Source organism: Macrosteles quadrilineatus, unplaced genomic scaffold, assembly GCF_028750875.1.
Source record: "Macrosteles quadrilineatus isolate MER2022 unplaced genomic scaffold, UCM_ALF_1.0 Scaffold_1__1_contigs__length_201487025, whole genome shotgun sequence".
Lineage (NCBI taxonomy): Eukaryota > Metazoa > Arthropoda > Insecta > Hemiptera > Cicadellidae > Macrosteles > Macrosteles quadrilineatus.
In genome coordinates this window covers 81,621,125-81,644,570 of record NW_026542594.1, presented here as the reverse complement: position 1 = coordinate 81,644,570, position 23,446 = coordinate 81,621,125, and the positions used below count along the sequence as shown (strand labels likewise).

Here is a 23,446-nt window from a genome sequence, read left to right as displayed (position 1 = left end):
CCGCGACGTAGGAATTGGTGAAGGAAATAGTCAAGGCGAGCTGTAGGGAGTGTGGACTGTTTATGACGATTATATTAGAGTATCTGCAATCCTAAAATGCTATTAGAAGGGAAGGAAACAGGTTCGCGACGTAGGAAGTGGTGAAAGAAGTAGTAAATGCGAGCTGTTCGGGATATGGAATTTGTTTATGACCCTTAGATAAAGGTATTTGCAATCCTAAAATGCTATGGGAAGGGTGGAAAACAGGTCCGCGACGTAGGAAGTGATGAATGAAGTAGTCAAGGCGAGCTGTCCGGAGTGTGAAAACTGTTTATGACGATTAGATTAAGGTACCTGCAATCCTAAAATGCTATGGGAAGGGTGGAAACAGGTCCGCGACGTAGGAAGTGATGAATGAAGTAGTCAAGGCGAGCTGTCTGGAGTGTGTAAACTGTTTAAGGCGATTAGATTAAGGTATTTGCAATCCTAAAATGCTATGGGAAGGGTGGAAAACATGTCCGCGACGTAGGAAGTGATGAATGAAGTAGTCAAGGTGAGCTGTCCGGAGTGTGGAAACTGTTTATGAAGATTAGATTAAGGTATCTACAAACTTAAAATGCTATGAGAAGGGAGAAAACAGGTCCGTGACGTAGGAAGTGGTGAAGGAAGTAGTAAAGACGAGTTGTCTGGAGTGTTGGATCTGTTTATGACCAATAGCTTAAGGTATCTACAAACCTAAAATGCTATGGGAAGGGAGGAAAACAGGTCCGCGACGTATGAAGTGGTGAAGGAAGTAGTCAAGGCGAGCTATCCGGAGTGTGGAAACTGTTTATGACGATTAGATAAAGGTAATATTAAAGGCATTCCTAAAATTCTATGGAAATGGAGGAAAAGGGGTCTGCGACGTAGGAAGTGGTGAAGGAAGTAGTCAAGGCAAGCTGTCCGGAGTGTGGAAACTGTTTATGACGATTAGATTAAGGTATCTACAAACCTAAAATGCTATGAGAAGGGAGGAAAACAGGTCCGTGACGAAGGAAGTGGTGAATAAAGTAGTAAAGGCGAGTTGTCTGGAGTGTTGGATCTGTTTATGACCAATAGATTAAGGTATCTACAAACCTAAAATGCTATGGGAAGAGAGGAAAACAGGTCCGCGACGTATGAAGTGGCGGAGGAAGTAGTCATGGCGAGCTGTCCGGAGTGTGGAAACTGTTTATGACGATTAGATAAAGGTATCTACAAACCTAAAATGTTATGGGAAGGGAGGTAAACAGGTCTGTGACGTAGGAAGTGACGAAGGAAGTAGTAAAGGCGAGTTTTCCGGAGTTTGGGAACTGTTTATGACGATTAGATTAAGGTATCTGCAATCCTAAAATGCTACGGAAAGGGAGGGAAACAGGTCCGTGACGTAGGAGGTGGTGAAGGAAGCAGTAAATGTGAGCTGTCCGGAGTGAGGGAACTGTTTATGCCGATTAGATTAAGGTATATGCAATCCTAAAATGCTATGGAAAGGGAGGGAATCAGGTCGGTGACGTAGGAAGTTGCGAAGGAAATAGTAAAGGAAATGTTGTTCAGAGTGTGGGATATGTTTATAACCAATAGATTAAGGTATTTGCAATCCAATAATGCTAAGGGTAGGGAGGGAAACAGGTCCGAGACGTAGGAAGTGGTGAAGGAAGTAGTCAAGGCGAGCTTTTCGGAGTGTGGGAACTGTTTATGACGATTAGATTAAGGTATCTACAATCTTAAAATTCTATGGGAATAGAGAGAAACAGGCCCGCGACGTAAGAAGAGGTGAAGGAAGTACAGTAGTAAGGTGAGCAGTGTGGAGTGTGGGAACTGGGAACCCTTTGTAGCAGTTAGATTAACTTATCTGCAATGCTGAAATGCTATGAGAAGGGATGGAAGCATGCCCACGACATAGAAAATGGTGAAAGAAGTAGTAAAGGCTAGCGGTGTGAAGTGTGGGCAATGTTTGTGGCAATTATATTAACGTATCTAAAATACTAAAATGCTATGGAAAGTGATGAAAACAGGTCCACGATGTAGGAAGTAGCTTAGGAAGTAGTAAAGTATGAGCATAATGTGAGAACCGTCTGTGGCAGTTAGATTAATGTATCTTCAATCCTAAAATGCTACGAGAAGGGAAGGAAACAGGCCCTGCGACGTAGGAAGTGGTGAAGGAAGTTTTAAAGGCTGGCAGTGGAGAGTGGGGGAACTGCCTTTGGCAATTACATTAATGTATCTGCAATCCTAAAATGCTATGGGAAGAGAGGGAAACAGGCCCTGCGACGTAGGAAGTGGTGAAGGAAGTTTTAAAGGCTGGCAGTGGAGAGTGGGGGAACTGCCTTTGGCAATTACATTAATGTATCTGCAATCCTAAAATGCTATGGGAAGAGAGGGAAACAGGTCCACGACGTAGGGGGTGATGAAGGAAGTAGTAAAGGTGAGCAGTGTTGAGTGTGGGAATGGATTAATGTATCTGCAATGCTAAAATGCTATGGGAAGAGACTGTAGACTGTAGGTTAAAATGATTACAAAGCACAAATCGATACATATTTCGATACATGCAATCGTTTACAATAGAAATTTACAACTGAGTTGTCAACAACTGATTTTTACTCCATAGAGGCTAAAAACTATCTTTACTCCCTAAAGAGTAAAAATGCTACTTTAGACCCGCAACGCATGCATTAAAAACGACTGTTTTTACTGCAGTATGACAAAAACAATATAGTATGAACCCCTGATGACTCCGCTCAATTTTGTGGATGCCTCTGCAAACGCCACCTAGTTTATCATAAATTTATGGTCAGACGATCTTGCTTGCAACTTCGACAGTAACTGTTGACTTTGACAAGTTTCACCTATTAAATAAATTTAAAAAAAACTTTCATAATTATGTGCAAATCTACACACACTAGGCTTTCCAATGACCTATTAATAATACATCGGTTTAGTAGAACTGTAGATTTAATTGTACACAATTACCAACAACATCCTTTAATTTAATATTTTCTCACTACTATAAAATGGGAGGTTGCTTAACGTTTTTGCAAATAACTTTGAAATGGTGGGGAGGTCGGCCAAAGTGGAAGGTGATATTCTGACAGAGAATAAAATTTCATACAAATTACTATCATGTATTTTTTGAAAACTAGAGAACCCGTGCGGCTCGATGAGCCGCATATAGTATGAAACATAACGCCGAGGAAAATTTTATGCTTAAATTCAAGTAATTCTAGTTACATCTTAGAGTTGTTTAAACACTTGTTAGAAACTAATTTTAAATATCTCTATTTGCGTCGTCAAGGTTCACCTACATTATTTCTAATGAATGCTAAACGATCTGCTTCAATTCGAGTTAACATGTTGCAACAAAGTTTTTCCAGCATTGAGAATTGAATAAAACTGTTGTCTTACTGATAACTTGTTTTAAGTAATTTAAGTTGGGTCATTTTATTTCTTTGATTTGAAACATCCCCCTAATAAATGAATTTTCTCGGTAGAGAATCCTGAAAAGTAGGTTGATACCAACCATTTCATGTGCTCCATTTTTACCCACAAACTCTGGGTTACCAACTGGACAGCCATAATCTGCTTTGAATAAGCAAAAGCAGTAACGCTATTAAGCTGGTTAACGTATTTTAACGTGTTGTCTGTCAGTCACAGTTATGCCTTGCATCAGAGCGTTCTCACGTTGTTCAGTGGAGTTTCTCTTAATACCTGTCCCAAAGTTTTGAAAGTATGGATTCATTTGTCGAAATAGGTTGGATAACTCTTGTAGCTATAAAGATTTAGATAGTAATTTTCATTTTCTCTTTTTGAACAGCGTATATTATTTTGCTTCTCATGAATCATAAAAATAAACTTGACCGTAACTACACGAGGAACTGGCATAACCTAGAAGTAAAATTCTCAATGCTGGAAAAACTTTTCTGCAACATGTTAACTCGAATTGAAGCAGATCGTTTAGCATTTATTAGGCGAGTCGGTGGCTCAGTTGGTAGCGTCACGGACTTCGGACCCAAGGCAGCGATGTCGGATCTGTAGTCCATGTGGAAAGGCAAATGCAAGGTTAAAAGAGGTTGCCAACCTAAAAAAAAAAAAAAAACAATCCATTTGCGTTTTTCTCAATTGAAGTAGAGCGAGTAATACAAATGTTTACAATAAAAGCATAAGGCCCGCCAAGATTTGGTATAATCTTACTACTTGAAATTATCATAGTCAATGCAGGCATTATTATAGTTTTGTACCAAATATTTTGAAATATCTTGATTTGTCAGTGTTAGAAGTAAATATTTCTTGCATGCATTCATTTGATCTGACATTAGGCTTGCAAGTTTACTTTACCACCGTGACAAAACTATGTGCTTCGTATATTTTTTCACTTCCAAAGTTAGTTGCATCCTAGCAGAACTGGCAAATGTTATTCATATCATCTATATGTATCTATGTACCTTTGAGAGGGTCTCATGCCCTTAAGAGTAGGAATTTAAAACTCTAAAACCTTATTGCAAAACTAAATATTGAGACGAATCTTTTGACACCTAAACGTTGAAATTGGTCGACAAATAAGGGAGGAGTTGCGTTAACAAAAAACAGCTTCACGTATTGTATAGATAGATACTCAATAAAGTCAGCCTAAAAGTTGGCTACAAATATAAACTTGGAAATATAAACTTGAAATACCCCCGCCACAGCAAACCTGCAGACTTTGTGAATTTCAACTTGTCTGATTACATTTGTACTAAAATATGTTCACAGATAAGACATATTTATTCCTAATTTTAATAACATTAGATTGAACGAGTGCTTAGGTTTGCTGCTACGGGGAAGGTAAAATGGTTTTTTTACCATACGTCAATAGTATAGGATGAAATAAATTACACTATTACACTATTTTTGAATTTTCTCCGTGACCGTTAGGCATACAAGAGCGCTTCAATATACTAAATTATTTCTTTTTTTAAGCTCTTCGAAACGATTTAAAAAAAAATTAAATTTTTTTTGTTTATAGGGTCAAAAATGGGAAAAACCCATTTTTACCCCATAAAACTCCGCCAAACAACACCTGACAATAAACCGCCGTTCCCATGGTCCGATTATGCTGTTTTGCGAACTCTATCAAATAAACGTAAGTTTACACGTTTGTACAGAAATTCATCAAAATCAGATCATTTTTTCTCGAGTAATCGCGCTAACGGACACACACATATATATATAAATATATATATATATATATACACATATGAATTTGAATGGATGGTGTTTTTGGCCTCTAGGGACCTCAAAACAAAAAATAAATCGGTCCTGGGTCTAGGTCTTACCATGAGTACTACGGTAATAGCTTATTCCCTATATGGGAAATTCGCTAAAGGAAGGCGTTTAAAATGTATTATTGTTTATTTTTATTTTTTCACCTCAAATCTATATATATACTAGGCATGCGGCCTCAGGTCCGCCAATTGAGCGGAGTAAGCAAGCTTTGATATAAACAAATAACTTTAATTTGTTTTCATGATTCAAATTGAATACATGATGACGTCACCATAGCAACAATCCAATTGAATTCTCGTGGTTGGTTGGAAGAGTTGAAGGAAATATGAATCCAGTCAGCTGTTTCTATTAGGTCATTGATTTTTACTTGTATATATGAGTAATAGTAAAACTGTGTGTTTGTAATAGCATAAAGATAAGTATTATTTTGTCAATATCCTAATGTTTGTGTAGCTCCCATTTATGTAATAAGCATATAGGCTTCCTTCTCATTTTCTCCAACTAAAACATTTAGCCAATTAGTAAACTTTGCTCAGCGAACAGAATGACAGAAGAAGGTGACTATATATAGCAATACCATAGTCAATGGTCACCACAGGAAATAAGGCGTGGCTAATTTCAAGAGCTGATGATACCCTGAAAAAGATGGTGGTTGCCGCGACGCTACTGGCATTGAATTGGTGACGTTTGCGCTAGCTCCGCTCCGTTGCCAAAATAGGCCTACTGTACTCAATAAATAGATTAGATTTTAAAGACGGCACTGGATAGAGAATTGATGAATTAAACAAGAATATATTTATTCCTCATGCTAAATTACAGCATGATTAAGTAAAATACTGTATATGCATAATAAACTACTGTACAACAAAATTATTAAAATAAAATATAAAAGACGTTTTTATATTAGGCTATGGCAATTTAATTTGAGAACCTGCACTGTGTTGAAGTAAAGCCTATTTATTGGGTTGTACTAAATTTTCAACCTGACATAAAAGTGCCAACATGCTGTTCTGTTAGCTGTAATAATTCATCTTATAGTATTACGGAAAAAATAGAAATATTTCATCACGCTTATTTTATAACTGGACTCCCGTACAGGCCAAGCAGTCTAGGCTCTACTTTTTGTAATTATTACCTTATTATCTTCATCTTTTACCCTAAAGGGATTGATGGTGTCAGACTTTCAAATAAAAAATATATACATTTAAACAAACAGCCATAAATTACTGAACATATATTTACAACATTGGCATGTGTAATTGTAACTGTGTCTGTATATCTGCACAGAGAAAATTATTTCCACACTTATATGTTATAAATTGGAAAACACAAGTTAACAAGTTTAGTTAAATATTTAATTATAATAAATAGCTATAACTGAACTTCTGTATAGGCCTAGCAGTCTAGGCATTAGGCCTACGCATCGTAATCGTAACTGTACAAGCCTAACCAATTATTTACACGCCTTAGTTAAAGTGGACTTCTATTTACTGCGTCCTTCACTACTTCCTACGTCGCGGACCTGTTTCCCTCCCTTCCCATTGCATTTTAGGATAACAGATACCTTAATCTAATCGTCATTAATCGTTCCCACAGTCCGGACTACTCGCCTTTACTACTTCCTTCGCCACTTCCTACGCCGCGGACCTGTTTTCCTCCCTTCCCATAGCATTTTAGGATAACAGATACCTTAACCTAATCGTCATTAATAGTTCCCACACTCCGGACTACTCGCCTTTACTACTTCCTTCACCACTTCCTACGCCGCGGACCTGTTTTCCTCCCTTCCCATAGCATTTTAGGATTGTAGATACCTTAATCTAATCGTCATAAACATTACCCACACTCCGGACTACTCACCTTTACTACTTCCTTCACCATTTCCTACGTCGCGGACCAGTTTCCCTCCCTTCCCATTGCTTTTTAGGATTGCATATACCTTAATCTAATCGTCATAAACAGTTCCCACATTCCGGACCGCTCACCTTTACTGCTTCCTTCACGACTTCCTACGTCGCGGACCTGTTTCCCTCCCTTCCCATAGCATTTTAGGATAACAGATACCTTAATCAAATCGTCATAAACAGTTACCACACTCCGGACTAATATTTATCACAAAAAGAATAACAACAATTAAAAGAAATAATCTGCTTGGAATAATTCAGTAAGGCCGCCAGAAATTATGCGAATCGGTGTATTGTTAATCAACGCTTAATGGTATTCATCGGACTCCTTTTCTTTTGTACTGTCTTTTGTTAATAGGCCATATATTGTGATGTGCATGTGCAAGCTGAGGTGCCCGTGGGTACAGAATGTCGAGTCGCATACGCTAAGATTCTTTGTTTACATCTACGTTGTTATCTCGTAACCATCATGGCAACTCATAAGACTCATGTTAAACATTGCAAAATTTATGCCAGTCTTAAATTGTACAGGTATCATCAAATTGAAATTTGTTTGTTTCGAAAAATAAAAAATATTTGTCGAAATACCCCAGGTAAGTTTGGATTCAATATGTTCAGTCGTTATTGAGTTAATTGATTACATAGTTTGCATAAGGTCCGATCTCAAAGAGCTTCGCTCGCTCCGCTCAATAAAGCTCAAATACCACTGACTCATTCATTCACTCACTCATCACGAAATCTCAGAAACCATAAGACCTAGGAACCTGAAACTTGGCAGGCATCTTCCTTTTGGGTAGTAGACGCTCACTAAGAAAGGATTTTACCCTCCGACCTCTGGGCTCCGCCCCAGTGGCTCTGGAGTTTCCCATGTTAACCTTATGAGAAATGGAATTAATGAATCTTAACAGCTGTTTCAATTAAACAAGTTGGTTCTGTTCTATGATGTTCAATAGCATTAAAGTTACAAGTTACAACAGGGTGCAGACCTGTAATTTTTTTAAATTTTTGACAACAGCTTATTTGCAACCAAAAGGTGAATGAGCGTAGCGAACGAACTTCAACCTGGAGGCGAGTTAGCGTAGCGAACGAGCTCCAACGTAAAGGTGAGTGAGCGTAGCGAACGAGCTCCTACCTAAAGGTGAGTGAGCGTAGCGAACGAACTTCAACCAGGACGTGATTGAGCCATGCGAACGAGATCATCTTGAAAATTAAGAAGTTAAACGGGGCAAAGCCCGCGGGTTACAGCTAGTATGTAATACAATCAAACTTTCATAGTTATTTGCAAATATACGCAAATTAACAAACGATCCATTAAGTAACAAAATCGGTCCAGGAGATGTCTAGATTTAGTTTTACAAAGTTTAAAAGAAATATATCTAATTCAGTATTTTCTCACCACTATAAATTTGGAGATCACTAAGCTTATTGCCAATAGCTTTTAAATGGAGGGGAAATCGACCAAAGTGGATGTGATATTCTGAAATAGAATAAAATTCAGTACAAATAACTACTATACATTTCTTAAAAATACTTAATAAAGCCAGAAGAACAAATATAGTACAGCACAAGATAGACACCGGAGATGCAAACCCCATACGCCAGACTCCTAGACGACTCCCACTGGCAAAACGTGACGAAGCCGAGAAAATCATAAGGGAGATAGAAGCGGATGGTGTCATCGAGCCTTCTAGCAGCCCTTGGGTGTCACCTATGGTACTTGTGAAAAAGAAAGACGGCTCAACAAGATTTTGCGTAGACTACCGACTTCAAAACAATGTCACCATAAAGGCAGTTACCCTCTATTCAGGATTGATGACACACTCGACACTCTGGGAGGATGTAAAATATTCTCAACTTTAGATCTCAGAAGTGGCAACTGGCAGGTCGGGCTCGCTCCTGAAGACAATGAGAAGACAGCGTTCTCTATTGGGACAGGACTTTGACAATTCACTGTGCTGTGTCACCAGGAGGGAGCTTCTCGCAGTTTTTAAGTCCATAGAACACTTTCATAAGTATCTGTATGGAAGAAGGTTTCTCTTGAGAACGGACCATGCCGCACTGATGTGGTTGCTAAGATTAAAGTCTCCTGAAGGACAGGTTGCAAGATGGTTAGAAAGGTCACAGGAGTATGACATCGAATCAATCCATCGTGCGGGACCGAGCCACAGGAATGCAGATGCACTATCTAGAAGAACGTGCGGGGACAACTGCGTGCACTGCACAAGTAAGGAAGACAAAAGTGCATCGGTTCATCGCGTGACCACCGTTGACGACGAATGGGACAGTAAGAATCTGTCAGAGGACCAGAAGGAAGACCCAGACCTAAGACAAGTTATGCAGTGGAAGATGGACAATAAAGGAAGACCATCGTGGCAGGATATTGCTCCATTGCCTAAGAACGCCAAAACCTACTGGGCGCAGTGGAACTCGATTTTAATGGAAGAAGGAGTTTTGAAGCGAGTCGTCGAATCAGAGGAAGGAGGGTACCAAAAACTCCAACTAATTATTCCAAGGAAGAGGGTTCCTGAAGTGCTAAGGGAAGTGCACGGTGGAATTTCTGGAGGCCATCTAGGGGTACATCGTACACTGGTGAAAGTAAGGGGGCGCTTCTTCTGGGCTAATCAGAAATATGACGTTATAGACTGGTGCAGGAGGTGTGCGACCTGCGCAACTTCAAATAGCCCTGTTAACAAACGAAAAGCCCCAATGAGAAAATACAACTTAGGTACCCCGTTTGAGCGCATCACCATTGACGTAGCAGGACCGTTCCCCATGTCCGATTCTGGAAATAGATTTATTTTGGTTGCAATGGATTACTTCAGCAAATGGGTAGAGGCCTATGCATTGCCTAACCAGGAAGCGGTAACAGTTGCAGATATATTAATCAAAGAATTGGTGAGCAGATTTGGCGTCCCGCTCGAACTTCATTCTGACCAAGGAAGAAATTTTGAGTTAGCGGTATTCTTTAGAATGTGTGAAGTTCTTGGTATCCGGAAGACTCGAACAACACCTCTTCATCCACAGTCAGATGGCATGGCCAAACGCATGAACAGGACGATGGAAAGATATCTGTCAAAAGTTGTCTCCGAACATCAGCAGGACTGGGACCAATACCTGCACCTGTTCCTACTTGCGTATAGGAGTTCTGTCAACGAAACCACCGGCCAGACTCCAGCCAACGTAGTTTTCGGCCGAGAGCTCCGTCTTCCATGCGACCTGCAGTATGGTTTGAAACCAGATGAATGTGTGGTTGACGAGGACTTCGTATCCAATCTGCGGAAGAGGATGGACGAGATACATGAGAAAACATGAGAAAGTTCGTCACAACATATCTGGAGCAAGTGACACAATGAAGGGGAGTACGACGTGAAGGCCGAGAAAGGAGGGTTCACACTTGGAGACCTCCAATCTGCGAAGGTGTCGCGGATATTCGCCAAAACTCCAGAACTCATGGGAAGGACCCTGTAAAGTCATTTCCCGTCTAAATGACGTCATCTACCGGATTAATAGGCAACCAAACAGCAAACCCAAAATAGTCCATTTCAACAGGCTTTCACCCTACAAAGGAGATCACGGCAAACAAGAGGAACAACAAGTTCGGAACCTCTCAACCGAGCCAAGAGACGTCGTGCCTGAGAGACGTGGAAACGAAGGACCGAGGCTGATATACAAGGACATCATCACCTTACCAGTGGAATATACCTGAGAGCGTCGCGATGTATAGCCCTTCAGGAAAAAGTTTAGGGGGACCGAAGATCTTGAGCGTCAGAGCCCCGCCATTGGCACAACCCTTCACCTGAAGCACAACGGACAGTATTTGTTCTACCTCGTAACGAAGGAAACTTCAAACAAGAAGCCTTCCTACAAATCGTTGGAGAAAAGCCTGCTAGACCTGCGTGACAAGCTCCTTCGGATTGGAATCAAAAAGCTTGCTATTCCCAGGCTGGGATGTGGTTATGACGGATTGGAATGGAGGATTGTAAGAAATATGGTGCAGGAATTCTTTAAGGACACTGGCATCGAAATTGTGGTCTGCGTATACAACAATTAGTTATTATAAAATCGCCAAGTTTTTATTGTAAAGAACCTGTTAAGCCCGCAACAATATATTTACTCTTGATCTATAGTTGATTTGTTACTGTTAGCATGCACAACAATGTACTTTCACTGTATTGGGTATTCCGTTTAGTGAATAAATGAAGGAAAAATGAAATGAAATTATGTCCCAGTTTTTATAGTTTCTTGGATATTTAAAATATAATAATGCTTTTGAAGTTATTTTGTATGGAACTTTTGTTTATTATTTGGTTTGCATGAAATAAGATATGTTATAGTAACTTAAAATGTTTAAAGAAAACCAATCTTATCATCCAAGGTTATTTCAAACCTGTACAGTGCTTAGAATTATCAATTTTTTCAAATAATTAAAAGGTTTTATCAGTTATAGAGACGGTATGTTTTTTTTTAAATATTTTTATTGAACATAATTAAGTACCACTTTAAATGATACCACATAGTGGGTTTGTTGTTAAATGAGCACAATCACAACTTTAATAGACTGTGCTGAAGAAGGTATCCAGATAATTTTTTTCATGCATTTAAATATCCTAAAATAAACTATTCTTCCATATTTGTCTATAACTTAATTTATTGAACCGTAGGAACTTAATGTTGAATATATTTAGCCAGAAAAACATGAATATTACTTCATTATGATAAAAATATAATTACACATTTATCAATTAGACAGCCATTGAATTTTTATATTAATATTTGATATTCATTTTTGTATTAATTGTTTTAAACAGATAAAAAAATAATATTATATTCAAACTACAGTACTTAGTTTTGAACATAACAATGGATAGTTGCAAGCCACATACTTCGTCTTAACATTAATGTTTATTATTTTATATTTTATTATCTTATATAAAAAATACATTTTCTTAAAATAGCAACATATACTACTGAAGGTAGCTATAAAATAACTATGTATGACAAACTTCGATACAAAAGATAAATAATATCATGTAAAAAATGACCAAACCCCATTATCTGCAATAAAAAAAAAACACTTCAGAAGTGGAAACTTGAATAAAAAACATAACCAGAGAATTGGTTTATCTTGCTGGCTATAAGTTGTGCAAAATTATGTGTTTTGTTTAAAAACCTTTTATGAAACGGTTTATTTTAAAGTAAATAAAAATTAATCTTTTAAATCTGTATCATAAAAACTTTCACACTTTTCCTGAACAAAAATACAAAACTACACCTATAATTATTTATACACTTATATACATGAGTCTAACTTGGTTAAACATTAATTACGATTCGTACAATAGACTACAGATAACAATTAAGTATATAACAGAAAGAAAAAAATCCCAAAGAAGCAATAAGGGAGGCATGTCCTGAAGTCTTGCATAAGACCATACTGTCGTTTTTTACCGATTCTATTAATTAAGTTTCAAAGTGATATAAAGGGTGTCCCGTAACTCTCTGGACACTTGTATATAGCGTTATTCCTTAGGTCAAGACAAACACATTTCACCATAGGAACATGGGTCTGTGGTGTCTAGTTTACCGACTGTCGGTATTTATGTGTTTTTTACGGAGTCCTTTTAAGGAGTTATTATTTTTTTTGTAAAAAACACATAAATACCGACAGTCAGTAAACTAGACACCACGGACCCATGTTCCTATGGTGAAATGTGTTTGTCTTGACATAAGCAATAACGCTATATACAAGTGTCTAGAGAGTTACGGGACACCCTTATAATTGTATTTGTAAGCCTCGAATACAACAAAAAAGTCCCAATGGTTTTAGAGGAAACAGAGTTACAACAATACAAGAACTTGGAGATAAAATATAAAAAAAAACACTTCTCATGTTTCATAGTTTATTAAGTGCTTCAGTATTCATAGAGCATATCTAGAGACGACTTAGTATTACACGATTTCAATGAAAAATAATTTATGTAGGGATTCATGTGGGTTTCGCCACCAAAATGTAAACCTTTAAAACAAAAATATGACCAAGAGGTTCCAAGATATACATAACGAACGTCATATGAAGTACATGCTGTTCGTGAATACTCGGTACCACAAAATATAGCCTATAAAGTAAACTTGAGGTTAAGAACCGATTAGAAATAAGCTGAAACTTTTTAAAATATGATCCATAACGGTATATTATAGATTTACATTTACCACATTTTTTTCAGTTCAAAAAAGAAATTTATTGATTACCGTGGCTTAGGGAACAACTATAGAATATGACTTAAATGCAAAAGTAGTTAATCATTTAATTATTTGGCAAATTCAAATAATCACTTAAAGACACACAGATACATATCACAATATCAATACAGGTTTAGCAACTTTGGTGCATTTCTCGCAAAACATCTAACATCAAACCATCGTCTATAGCTAATATACAGTACCGGTACATTTTACAACGTAGTTAAAATATTTAAACTTTTATCTTATCCACTTATAATATTGAAAAATCAATAGATGAAAGTCTATTCATGACTACTAAATTGTTACATCCATTGAGATAATATTTGCCAGGAGTTTTCATGTGGAGGATGGAGTGTAGCAAGTAGCAACATGTCGCATGCAGGGTACACAGTGTGGATGACTAGTCGAATGACGGAGGACAGACAGATCTGTACGACTTATGTGTCGACGGACCCTGAAAGACTGGACTTGTCATCGGAGTACACACTGGATGGAGAAGCAGGTTTGAGATCATCATGTTTGACGTAATCTCCTGGCACCAGCACCCTTGGGCTCTGCTGAAAAAAAACAAACTATCATGTAGCAACTGCAAATAAACTCAATAATGTAAACCAAGCTATCATGTTGGCATGTCCATGAACTGCTAACTCATGTGAATCAATCTATCATCTAGGTAAGTATGTCTATGATCTGCAAACTTGTTAATGTTAACCAAGCTATCATGTACGCATATCTATAAACTGTAAAATTGGCATTAAACTATGATGGAAAACGTTATTTATAGTTTAAATATTAAGTGAATAATAACTATTTTTGATGACTGATGAACATTAACGTTTATAGAAACTTAAATCCTCTTAATTCGTTATTACCATTAGGTACCGTACTTACTTATTTAATAATTTTAATAATAAACTTATATACGTATTTAAAAAATAATAAAAACAAACTGGAATAGTAAAGAAAGTCTTAATAAAAATGTAAAACCGTATCTCTTCCAGCCAAGGTTTCAATCACAATAAGCACAACAGTCTAGTGTACGAAATATAAAGTTATAGCTGGACTATTTTATATCCTGGTCATAAAAGAAGGAATCAGTAAATGGTTCAAGAGTTCCAGCGATAAGAAGAAATAAAGCAAAATGTCGAAGACGTTCACTGTTCAGCTGCCCACTCTCTTGATCAGGCTAAGTTCTTTTATAGCATAAGTTTATTAACACGTCCGTAATTAAGTGACTTCTTTTACTTTAGCAATGTCTCGGTTCTACATCCAGTGTGTACGCAAAATATGGGATTTCATTTCGGTACCACCATTTACGATAAAGAAATGTATAATGTAGTTACACACATGGGTTTCGGAACTCTGAATCAACTTTTAAACATTTTATCTGAGTACCAAATACAAATTCCATAGTAAATGAAAATCTTTAAGATTAATAACGTGTACAACTAAGTGGTCGTAATAACACGTGATTTACGAATCCATTGACTAGTAATAAAGAATGTTGTAGGTCGAGTGTCGAGTGATGGTGATGAGGAAGTTTGCTGGTTTATGTAAGTTGTGGAATGAGATAACGTCGTCACTGATAACAAGATGGAAGTCTCAATCGGCTGAAAAGTGATTTGCAGCTTATCAGCGTCCTAGTGGATAGGGGTGAGGTTCATAATGTCCAAATTTCACAAACTCCAACGTCTAAAGTATTAAATAAACAGTGCGTTTCATAACCTCCAAATTTCATAAACTCCAAAACTATAACTTTCAAATAATCACCGATTCACAATGTCCAAATTTCACAAACTCCAACGTTTAAATATCAAATAAAGAGAGCGGTTCATAACCTCCAAGTTTCATAAGCTCCAACGGTACAGTCTCTGCCAGAAGTCGCTGCAGATGTTGCCGTGGTTCGGTATGTAGGCGCTACACGTTCTACTGTTGTAGCGGTGTAACACGAAGTATCATTGTTGCTCCGTAATTGCTTTCTTAAGAGTATAAGTATATATTCTTAAGAGTTCCCATAGTCCGATCAAATCAAATCAAATAATAAATCAAATCATCTTTATTTTGCACAGCAAAAAACTGTATAGTAGCGTCACAAGAATCACAAGATCATGCTGGTTCGCGAACTCGTTCGAATAAACGTAGGTTTACACGTTTGTACCAAATTTTATCAAAATCGGATGATTTTTGCTCGAGTTATCGCGCTAACGGACACACACATATATATATATATATATATATATATATATATATAACTGATGGTGTTTTTGGTCTCTAGGGACCTCAAAACGAAAAAGTAAATCGGTCCCGGGACCAGGTCTTACCATGATTACTACGGTAATAGCTTATTCCCTATAGGGGAAATTCGCTAAAATGTAAATTTGATTTGCACATTGTGTGCTAACACATATTTGAGTCACACATCTGAGTGTTCTTCAATCATTAATACCCCCGCCGCAGCAAACCTGCCGACTAAGCGAATTTCCAGTTGCCTGAATTGATTTTCAATTAAATGTATTTAATTAACATTCATTTTTATGAGTACATAGGCTTGCTGCTACAGGGAGGGTAAAAAAGTGTGTTTTTTAGAGAAATATTAATAACTTAGTATAAAATAAATAATTTACCAAGTTTGATCAAAATATATCCATAAACAAGCATACTACAACATTTTACAATATTCCCCATAAGAATAACATGGGAATTTTAAAATAACAATTATTTGAATTTTCTCCGTTACTAATAATAGTACAAAAACACTTTGATATACTAAATTATTTGTTTTTTTAAGCCCTTTAAGAAGGTCTGAAGAGAAATTGGGAAATTTTGCGTTTGTAGGGTCAAAAATTTGAAAAAACAATTTTTACCCCATAAAACCCCCCGTAAAACCCCGTTCCCATGGTCCGATCATGCTGGTTCGCGAACTCATTCAAGTTTATCCCGCCTTACACCTTCAAACCAAATTTCATCAAAATCGGATAAAAATTACTCAAGTTATCGTGTTCACGGACATATATATATATATAAATCTATATATATATCTATATATATATATATATATATATACATATATAAAAATTTGAACGAATGGTGTTTTTGGCCTCTGGGGACATCAAAATGAAAAAAGTAAATCGGTCCCGCACCTAGGTCTTACCATGCCACCTACGGTAATAGCTACTTCCCTATAGGGAAATTCGCTAAAATGTACGTATAATCAGTAGTTGAGCGCTGGCGAACGGTGCCTGCTATCTGACTGTGGCAACCACTAGAGAGACTTCTGGCCCAGACTGTACCGTTGGAGGTTATGAAATTTGGACATTATGAATCGCTCTGTTTATTTAATATTTAAACGTTGGAGTTTGTGAAACTTGGACATTGTGAAACAGTGATTATTTGAATGTTATAGATTTGGAGCTTATGAAATTTGGAGGTTATGAACCGCTCTGTTTATTTAATATTTTAAGCGTTGGAGTTTGTGAAATTTGGAGTTTATGAAACGCTCCCGTGGATAGTTGGTGCTACTGTACTGTATCTGTTGGTTAACATTTTCAGCTTATCAGCGTCCTAGTGGATAGTTGGTGCTACTGTACTGTATCTGTTGGTTAACATTTTCAGCTTATCAGCGTCCTAGTGGATAGTTGGTGCTACTGTATATGTTAGTTAACATTTTTATTTTCTGAAGGTTAATGCATTTAGGCCTACGTGACTTTAGCGAATGTGCGTTTGTGTGTGTGGGCTGTGTCCGTTAGCATGGTTAGCATAGCAGGGTAACTCGAGTAAGAATCGCCCGCGTTCAATTAAATTAGGTTCAAACGTGTGTATACGTTTATTTGAACGAGTTCGCGAAACAGCGTGATCGGACTTTGGGCGTGGGACTAGCGGGAGTTTATGGAGTACAATGCGTAAAGTATGCATAAAGAAGAGTAAAGAATGCGAGCTGCAGCGGGACTACCCAATCGCTCGTGTGAAGTGAATGCCCCCTATGGCGCTACGTAACTGCACGGCGTGGCGCTCCCAGCGGTGTGCGCCAGAACCTATGTTAACCATGGTAACCGCAGAACAATTGACAGTATATATTTAATGCTTTTTCTCTATGAAACAACCGATGTAAAAGTGTTATAAAGATTAAAATTGTTATGTTGTCCTCTTCCCGTTACGAAACACGGATACAACAGCTAGTGCATAATAATACCCCCGCCGCAGCAAACCTGCAGACTAAGCGAATTTCCATTTCCCTGAATGGATTTACACTAAAATGTATCTTTAAAAATATCACATTTATTCCCTATTTAAATAGAATCAGTTTAAAACATACTTAGGTTTGCTGCAACAGGGAGGGTAAAAGTGTTTTTTATGTAAAATGTTAATAGTTAGTAAGAAATAAAAACATTTTTCAAATTTGGGCAAAATATGTTTATAAACAAGCAAACTACAACAGTTTACTTATTCTCCATAAGAATAGCATGGGAATTTTAAATTTACAATTTTTTGGAATTTTCTCCGTAACCATTAGGCGCATTATAACGCTTCAATATACTAAATTATTTGTTTTTTTAAGCTCTACAAAATAGTTTCGAAAGAAATTGCAAAATTTTATGTTTTTTGGGTCAAAAATGGGAAAAACCCATTTTTACCCCATAAAAGCCCCCATAAACCCCCGTTCCCATGGTCCGATCATGCTGGTTCGCGAACTCGTTTGAATAAACGTAGGTTTACACGTTTGTACCAAATTTCATCAAAATCGGATCATTTTTGCTCGAGTTATCGCGCTAACGGACACACACACATATATATATATATAAATATATATATATATATGAATTTGAACGGATGGTGTTTTTGACCTCTAGGGACCTCAAAACGAAAAAAAAAATTGGTCCCGGGTCCAGGTCTTACCGTGAGTACTACGGTAATAGCTTATTCCCTATATGGGAAATTCGCTAAAAACAGTTCAAATAAATCACCACTTGACTGATAACTGCGTTTGTGAAGTTATTCAACAGACATTTCTCAAGGTGTCAATTTTAACCTAAAAACCGTGGTTTCTATTTCTGAGTACACAAGTAAAATAAAAAATAACGAATAACAAATTCTTATATAGATCAATTAAAGGAGTAATTTAATGTGTCATGTGGCCATTAATGGTGTATAGATGACTCCCGACCGTCACTGTTATCTCGCTGCAAGTGATAACGTTATCACGGAAAAATGCATCGCCTATTACACGTGTGCATTTTTATAAGATAACGCGAGATAGTGAAAGCAAGGTTATAGTTCGTCCCGCTGTAGTTGAACTGAGCTCAGTTCTAATGTTATGTTTTTGTTGTTGAAACTGAAGTGCAACAATCTCTAATTCAATTCGTGTCAATTTGTCTACAAAAAACAGTTGTCTACAAACATTGGAATAATATAGTCTTCGCTTTATTGTTATGCATGAGCATAAAATGATCGATCCTCAATAGCGTTCACTGTTCTTTGTTATTGGTAGATCTCGGAGTAAGTCGGTGAATTTCGTTTACCAAGTTTATTAATGTTAACGAAATATAAATATTATTGCTTACTATACTCGTTGCAGTTATCATAAACAATGAAACCGTTCTGCTAGGGTTTGGAAAGGCTAGTGCTAACGTTCGGCATACTTTTATAATATTTCTAGAAATTAATTTTATTGAAATTCCAACATTCACATCAATGAAGCAAGTTGTGCAGAGTACAAAAGTATAGGCCTAACGAGTGGTTCGTTGGGGACTCCGTGATGGGAAAGTGCCACGGGGGACAGATTGTTGACCGGGAACTTTTTTCTGTGAGCCAATGATGACTTAGCAGTTGCAAAGTATTTAATAGAGGGGTTGTTTGTGGTGAATATCAAACAAGTTTTCACAAGACAAGTTTGAGTCCCGATTTGGAGAAGTTGCTTTAACGACTGAAATTCGCTTAAGCATTGACTGTAAAATTATTTTCAGTTCAATAAGTAGAGAATTAAGTAATAATCTTAGAAGTTAGGGGGAGGTAAGAAAATTGTAGATAGTCTAAGCCCTAGGCTCCCTTTGGGGGCCGGGGGACAAAAATCAGTGCGAAGAATGGGACCCCTTGGTGTGATCAAAACAAGGAGAGTTAAGAGTACATTTACTGAACATTTTATTACTATTGACACTCGTACCATTTCCGCAAAAGGGGGCAGGGTTAAAATATTAGAGGTTAACATAAATGAGGACTTAAAAATAATTGTATTTTAAGAGATATTCGTTTTCAATTATGCGTATATTCACCAGAGTTACGGGTTTGGCCCAACAAGCGTTAAAAACGAACTTTTTTTATTCAAAATACACCATTTAAAAAATATTTTAAAGGGTTCAAATTTGAAAATGTTACTTTTGATATGTTTCATCAAAGTGCGTAGCACTATAGACAAACAGAATAAATATGGTAGCACTAAAAAAACAAATTTATATGTCCAAAATGTATATATCATTTAATTCAACTTATATTCCGTCTCGCTACAGTTTAACTGAGTACAGTTGTAATTAAATTGTTATGTTTTTGTAGTTAAAACTGAAGTACAACAAAGTCCGAAAAAGAAATTTAAAAAAATAAAAACACGTAAAAATTATAAAAAACGAATGAAGTTAAAGAACAAGTGCGTTTTTTGGGGATGAAGGGGCCTAATTATCGGAAAATGCCTTGAGCTTTTTGTAGAGAATTTACTTCCTGACTATGAAAATTCTTTCAAATCTTTGCTAGCTCTTATCGTTTGTGAGTTATAGCCATTTAAAAAACGTGTTTTTTTAAAAGAATTTTTAGAAAATCCACCATTTTATTTTTTATATATATACTTTTTTGGGTGGAGAAAAAAAATTTCAGATTTCCAGCTAACCTAGAAGTGGGTAAACATTTTTATACCTGATCAGTCAGTTAGTGAGTGAGTTACTCATCGGGCTAACTAATAATAACTAGTAAACAACAAAATCAACGGCAGAAATGTGTCACGTCGTTAAGGCAGAATCTGATACAACCCTTGTACAGCATCCATCTATCTATATATATAACTAGCTGTAACCCGCGGGCTTTGCCCCGTTTAACTTCTTAATTTTCAAGATGATCTCGTTCGCATGGCTCAATCACGTCCTGGTTGAAGTTCGTTCGCTACGCTCACTCACCTTTAGGTTGGAGCTCGTTCGCTACGCTCACTCACCTTTAGGTTGGAGCTCGTTCGCTGCGCTCACTTGCCTTCGGGTTATCTTGTTCGCTACGCTCACTTGCCTTCAGGTTAGCTCGTCCGCTACGCTAACTCGCTTCCAGGTTGAAGTTCGTTCGCTACGCTCACTCACCTTTTGGTTGCAAATTAGCTGTTGTCATGAATGTAAAAGAAATAATAGTGCTGCACCCTGTTGGTCATCCATTTAACTTTAATGCTATTGAATATCATAGAACAGAACCAACTTGTTTAATTGAAACAGCTGTTAAGATTCATTAATTCCATTTCTCATAAGGTTAACATGGGAAACTCCAGAGCCACTGGGGCGGAGCCGATTGGACGGATCACGAAATTGATGGTGTATAAACCTATTCCATGACATTCTACACGTATGTAGCAAGTTTCGTGGCAATCGGTTCAGCGGTGTCTGAGTTTATCACTGCCAAACAAACAAATATATTATATATATATATATACAAACATCCTCTTTTATACTTATAGATACGCTAAGCCGATTTTTGTAAACAGAACTCCTCCCACATTTTTGGACCGATTTTGATGATTAAAATGTCAAAACAATGGCCCTGATCTGTAGTTTTGCAAAGTGTGTTTCGTTTTTTGATATCTTTATTAGTTTGGGCAGGATCTTCCATCAAAGTTGGGTTTTCTTCCATAAGATTAACATGGGGGAATCTAAATGTTTAATTGGAAACTTCGTCTCCACTAATTTGAGAGAACGGCTGGGCGTAGAAACTTGGTAAAGGTTTCCAAAGAAAGGTCTTGGTCTGTAGATGAGTTATCAAAAGATAAACGAAGTAAATTAGCTGAGGGCTCTGCCTCAGAAGCCTTTAAAGATCCCTCGACAGCTTTGTTTACATTTTGGCCATATAATACTTTTTAATGAAACAGCTGTTAATTTTTTAATTGTGTTTTAAACAACGCACATTTATTGGGAGTAACTGAGTTGTCCAGAAGAAGTATTTGCAATGTTATTTTCTGATTTTAAAATTGATTTTCTTCTGTATTATGTAATATTTTGCAATATAACGTTTCATTACGAAATCAGAGGAAATTCCTTTTATCACAGAACTCTTACAATAATTTCTTATCGAACTATCTAATATCTGTTGTACGGGTTGTTGTCTGCCTTTTTCACCACTTTTGCCTATATTTTATCATATTATTCTACAGATCATCATAGGTTCATGAGATTATTGTCATACATGTTTTCAATCATTGGAAAAATAGTCGAATGTGTAATACAATACAAAATAATACAAGTGCAGAAGGGCACGTTGTCCATTTGAGCCGTGTCCATATTATGTTAAATTAATAGTAGTTTACAGCAACTGGATAAAACTTTTTACAATATTTATGTAGAAATATGTCCACGATTTAGAAAGTCATTAAGCTAAAAGATCTGCAATTTACTACAGACTTTTCAGAGAGGTTGCTATAAAGTATTCATTCATCATAGTGAACACATAATATATATATGTATACAAATAAGAATTGGAACTCTTAGAGAGTCTTTTAATGTTATTAGAATAACGAAATGGGTTTTACATGTTTACTAGCGCTACTCAGCAACAAAAACCATTTAATTTTTCTCTAAAATATATATTCTTAAAGTGCACTGAGCAGCAGCCTAACAAATACTATGTAACTTACCCATATAGTTACAAAATGCCTGAACTCGCATTGTAACATTTATAATTCGGCGTATATTTCTCCAGCAGATTATTTATCTGCAGAAGAAGTTTATTGTGCTCTTATCATGTCTAATAACATCCAAAGACAGAAACCTTGCCTAAAATGGTACCTATCTAGAGAAATTATTTGCAGTATCCTATATTACGGACCGCGGCCCACTGGGTTGTTAACATGATTGAAAATAACACATTTCGGCTTTAAAAAATGCATAAAGAGTAAATACTATTTAAGCAGCTACTTAAAGTACATTCCACTTAACCTAACTTTCCGTAGATGAATTAGCGTAAGCCTTGAGAGTAACCGTCGATTTCTACGGGTTTCACCTAGTTGTCTATATTATACTTAGTACGTTGTTTCTCAGTAAAATCCCCTTTTTGCCCGATCTACTAAAACCGATTTTTACGATTCAGATGTCATTTTAACGGTTCTAGTGGAGGTACAAAATGAATTTGTTTAGGGCTCCACCCCAAGCGTTTGATTTATTTCTATAGTCCATATTCAAAGATCCAGTGGTGCTGACCTACCTTTTTATAACGTTTTCAATGTAATTATTGTAATTTAATAACAGGCTGTTTCTTCAGTTGAATGTTAACCACAGTCATATAGAAAACAAGAGACGAAACAGTTCATGAAAATAGCTTTTAAATAAATTGCCTAAGCTACGTTAAGTGATAATTGTTACGGTACCTATTGAGGTACCGGTAGCCTAAGTAAATCACTCTTTGGGTAGATCACACATGAGTAGCTTAAGCTTATAAATAACAAGCGCAATTTTTACACGAGTCCCCTCGCAAATTAAATAATTTGTAATGTAGTAGAGAATTTTGGATAGAGCACAATTTTCTAAGTATTTTACAATACACCGTTGTCTTAGTTCTGAGCTCAATACACTACAGTTACTCTTAAATATATCAATCAAAGCATATTCCTGGCCCATATGACACCCAAGGATACGCCCCTGATTTATGACTAGTAACCTTTATTAGAATATGCATTACAAAAGGGAATGTTGTGAAGTTCCACATAAACCTAAGGTTATGCCTAAGTCTGAATAAATAAGCTCAAATCTGCTACCTGATTAATCTAAAAACATGTATTAATTTCACTACTCAAAATTGAACTAATTGTTAGTCCGGGT

At 36.8% G+C, this 23,446-nt stretch overlaps 1 protein-coding gene across 2 annotated transcripts in view; it reads right to left on the bottom strand.

Moving 5' to 3' along the window:
• Positions 1–11,615: 11,615 nt before the first annotated feature.
• The window catches only part of LOC128983675 (uncharacterized), a 114,879-nt gene continuing 103,048 nt past the window's right edge, over positions 11,616–23,446 (bottom strand). Inside the window, exon 3 of one of the 2 annotated variants that reach the window (XM_054403070.1) lies at positions 11,616–13,960. In XM_054403070.1, coding sequence (XP_054259045.1) covers positions 13,841–13,960 — 120 coding nt within the window. In that variant the 3' untranslated portion in view covers positions 11,616–13,840. The remainder of the gene's footprint in view (positions 13,961–23,446) is intronic. The other variant, XM_054403071.1, reaches the window with a different exon arrangement.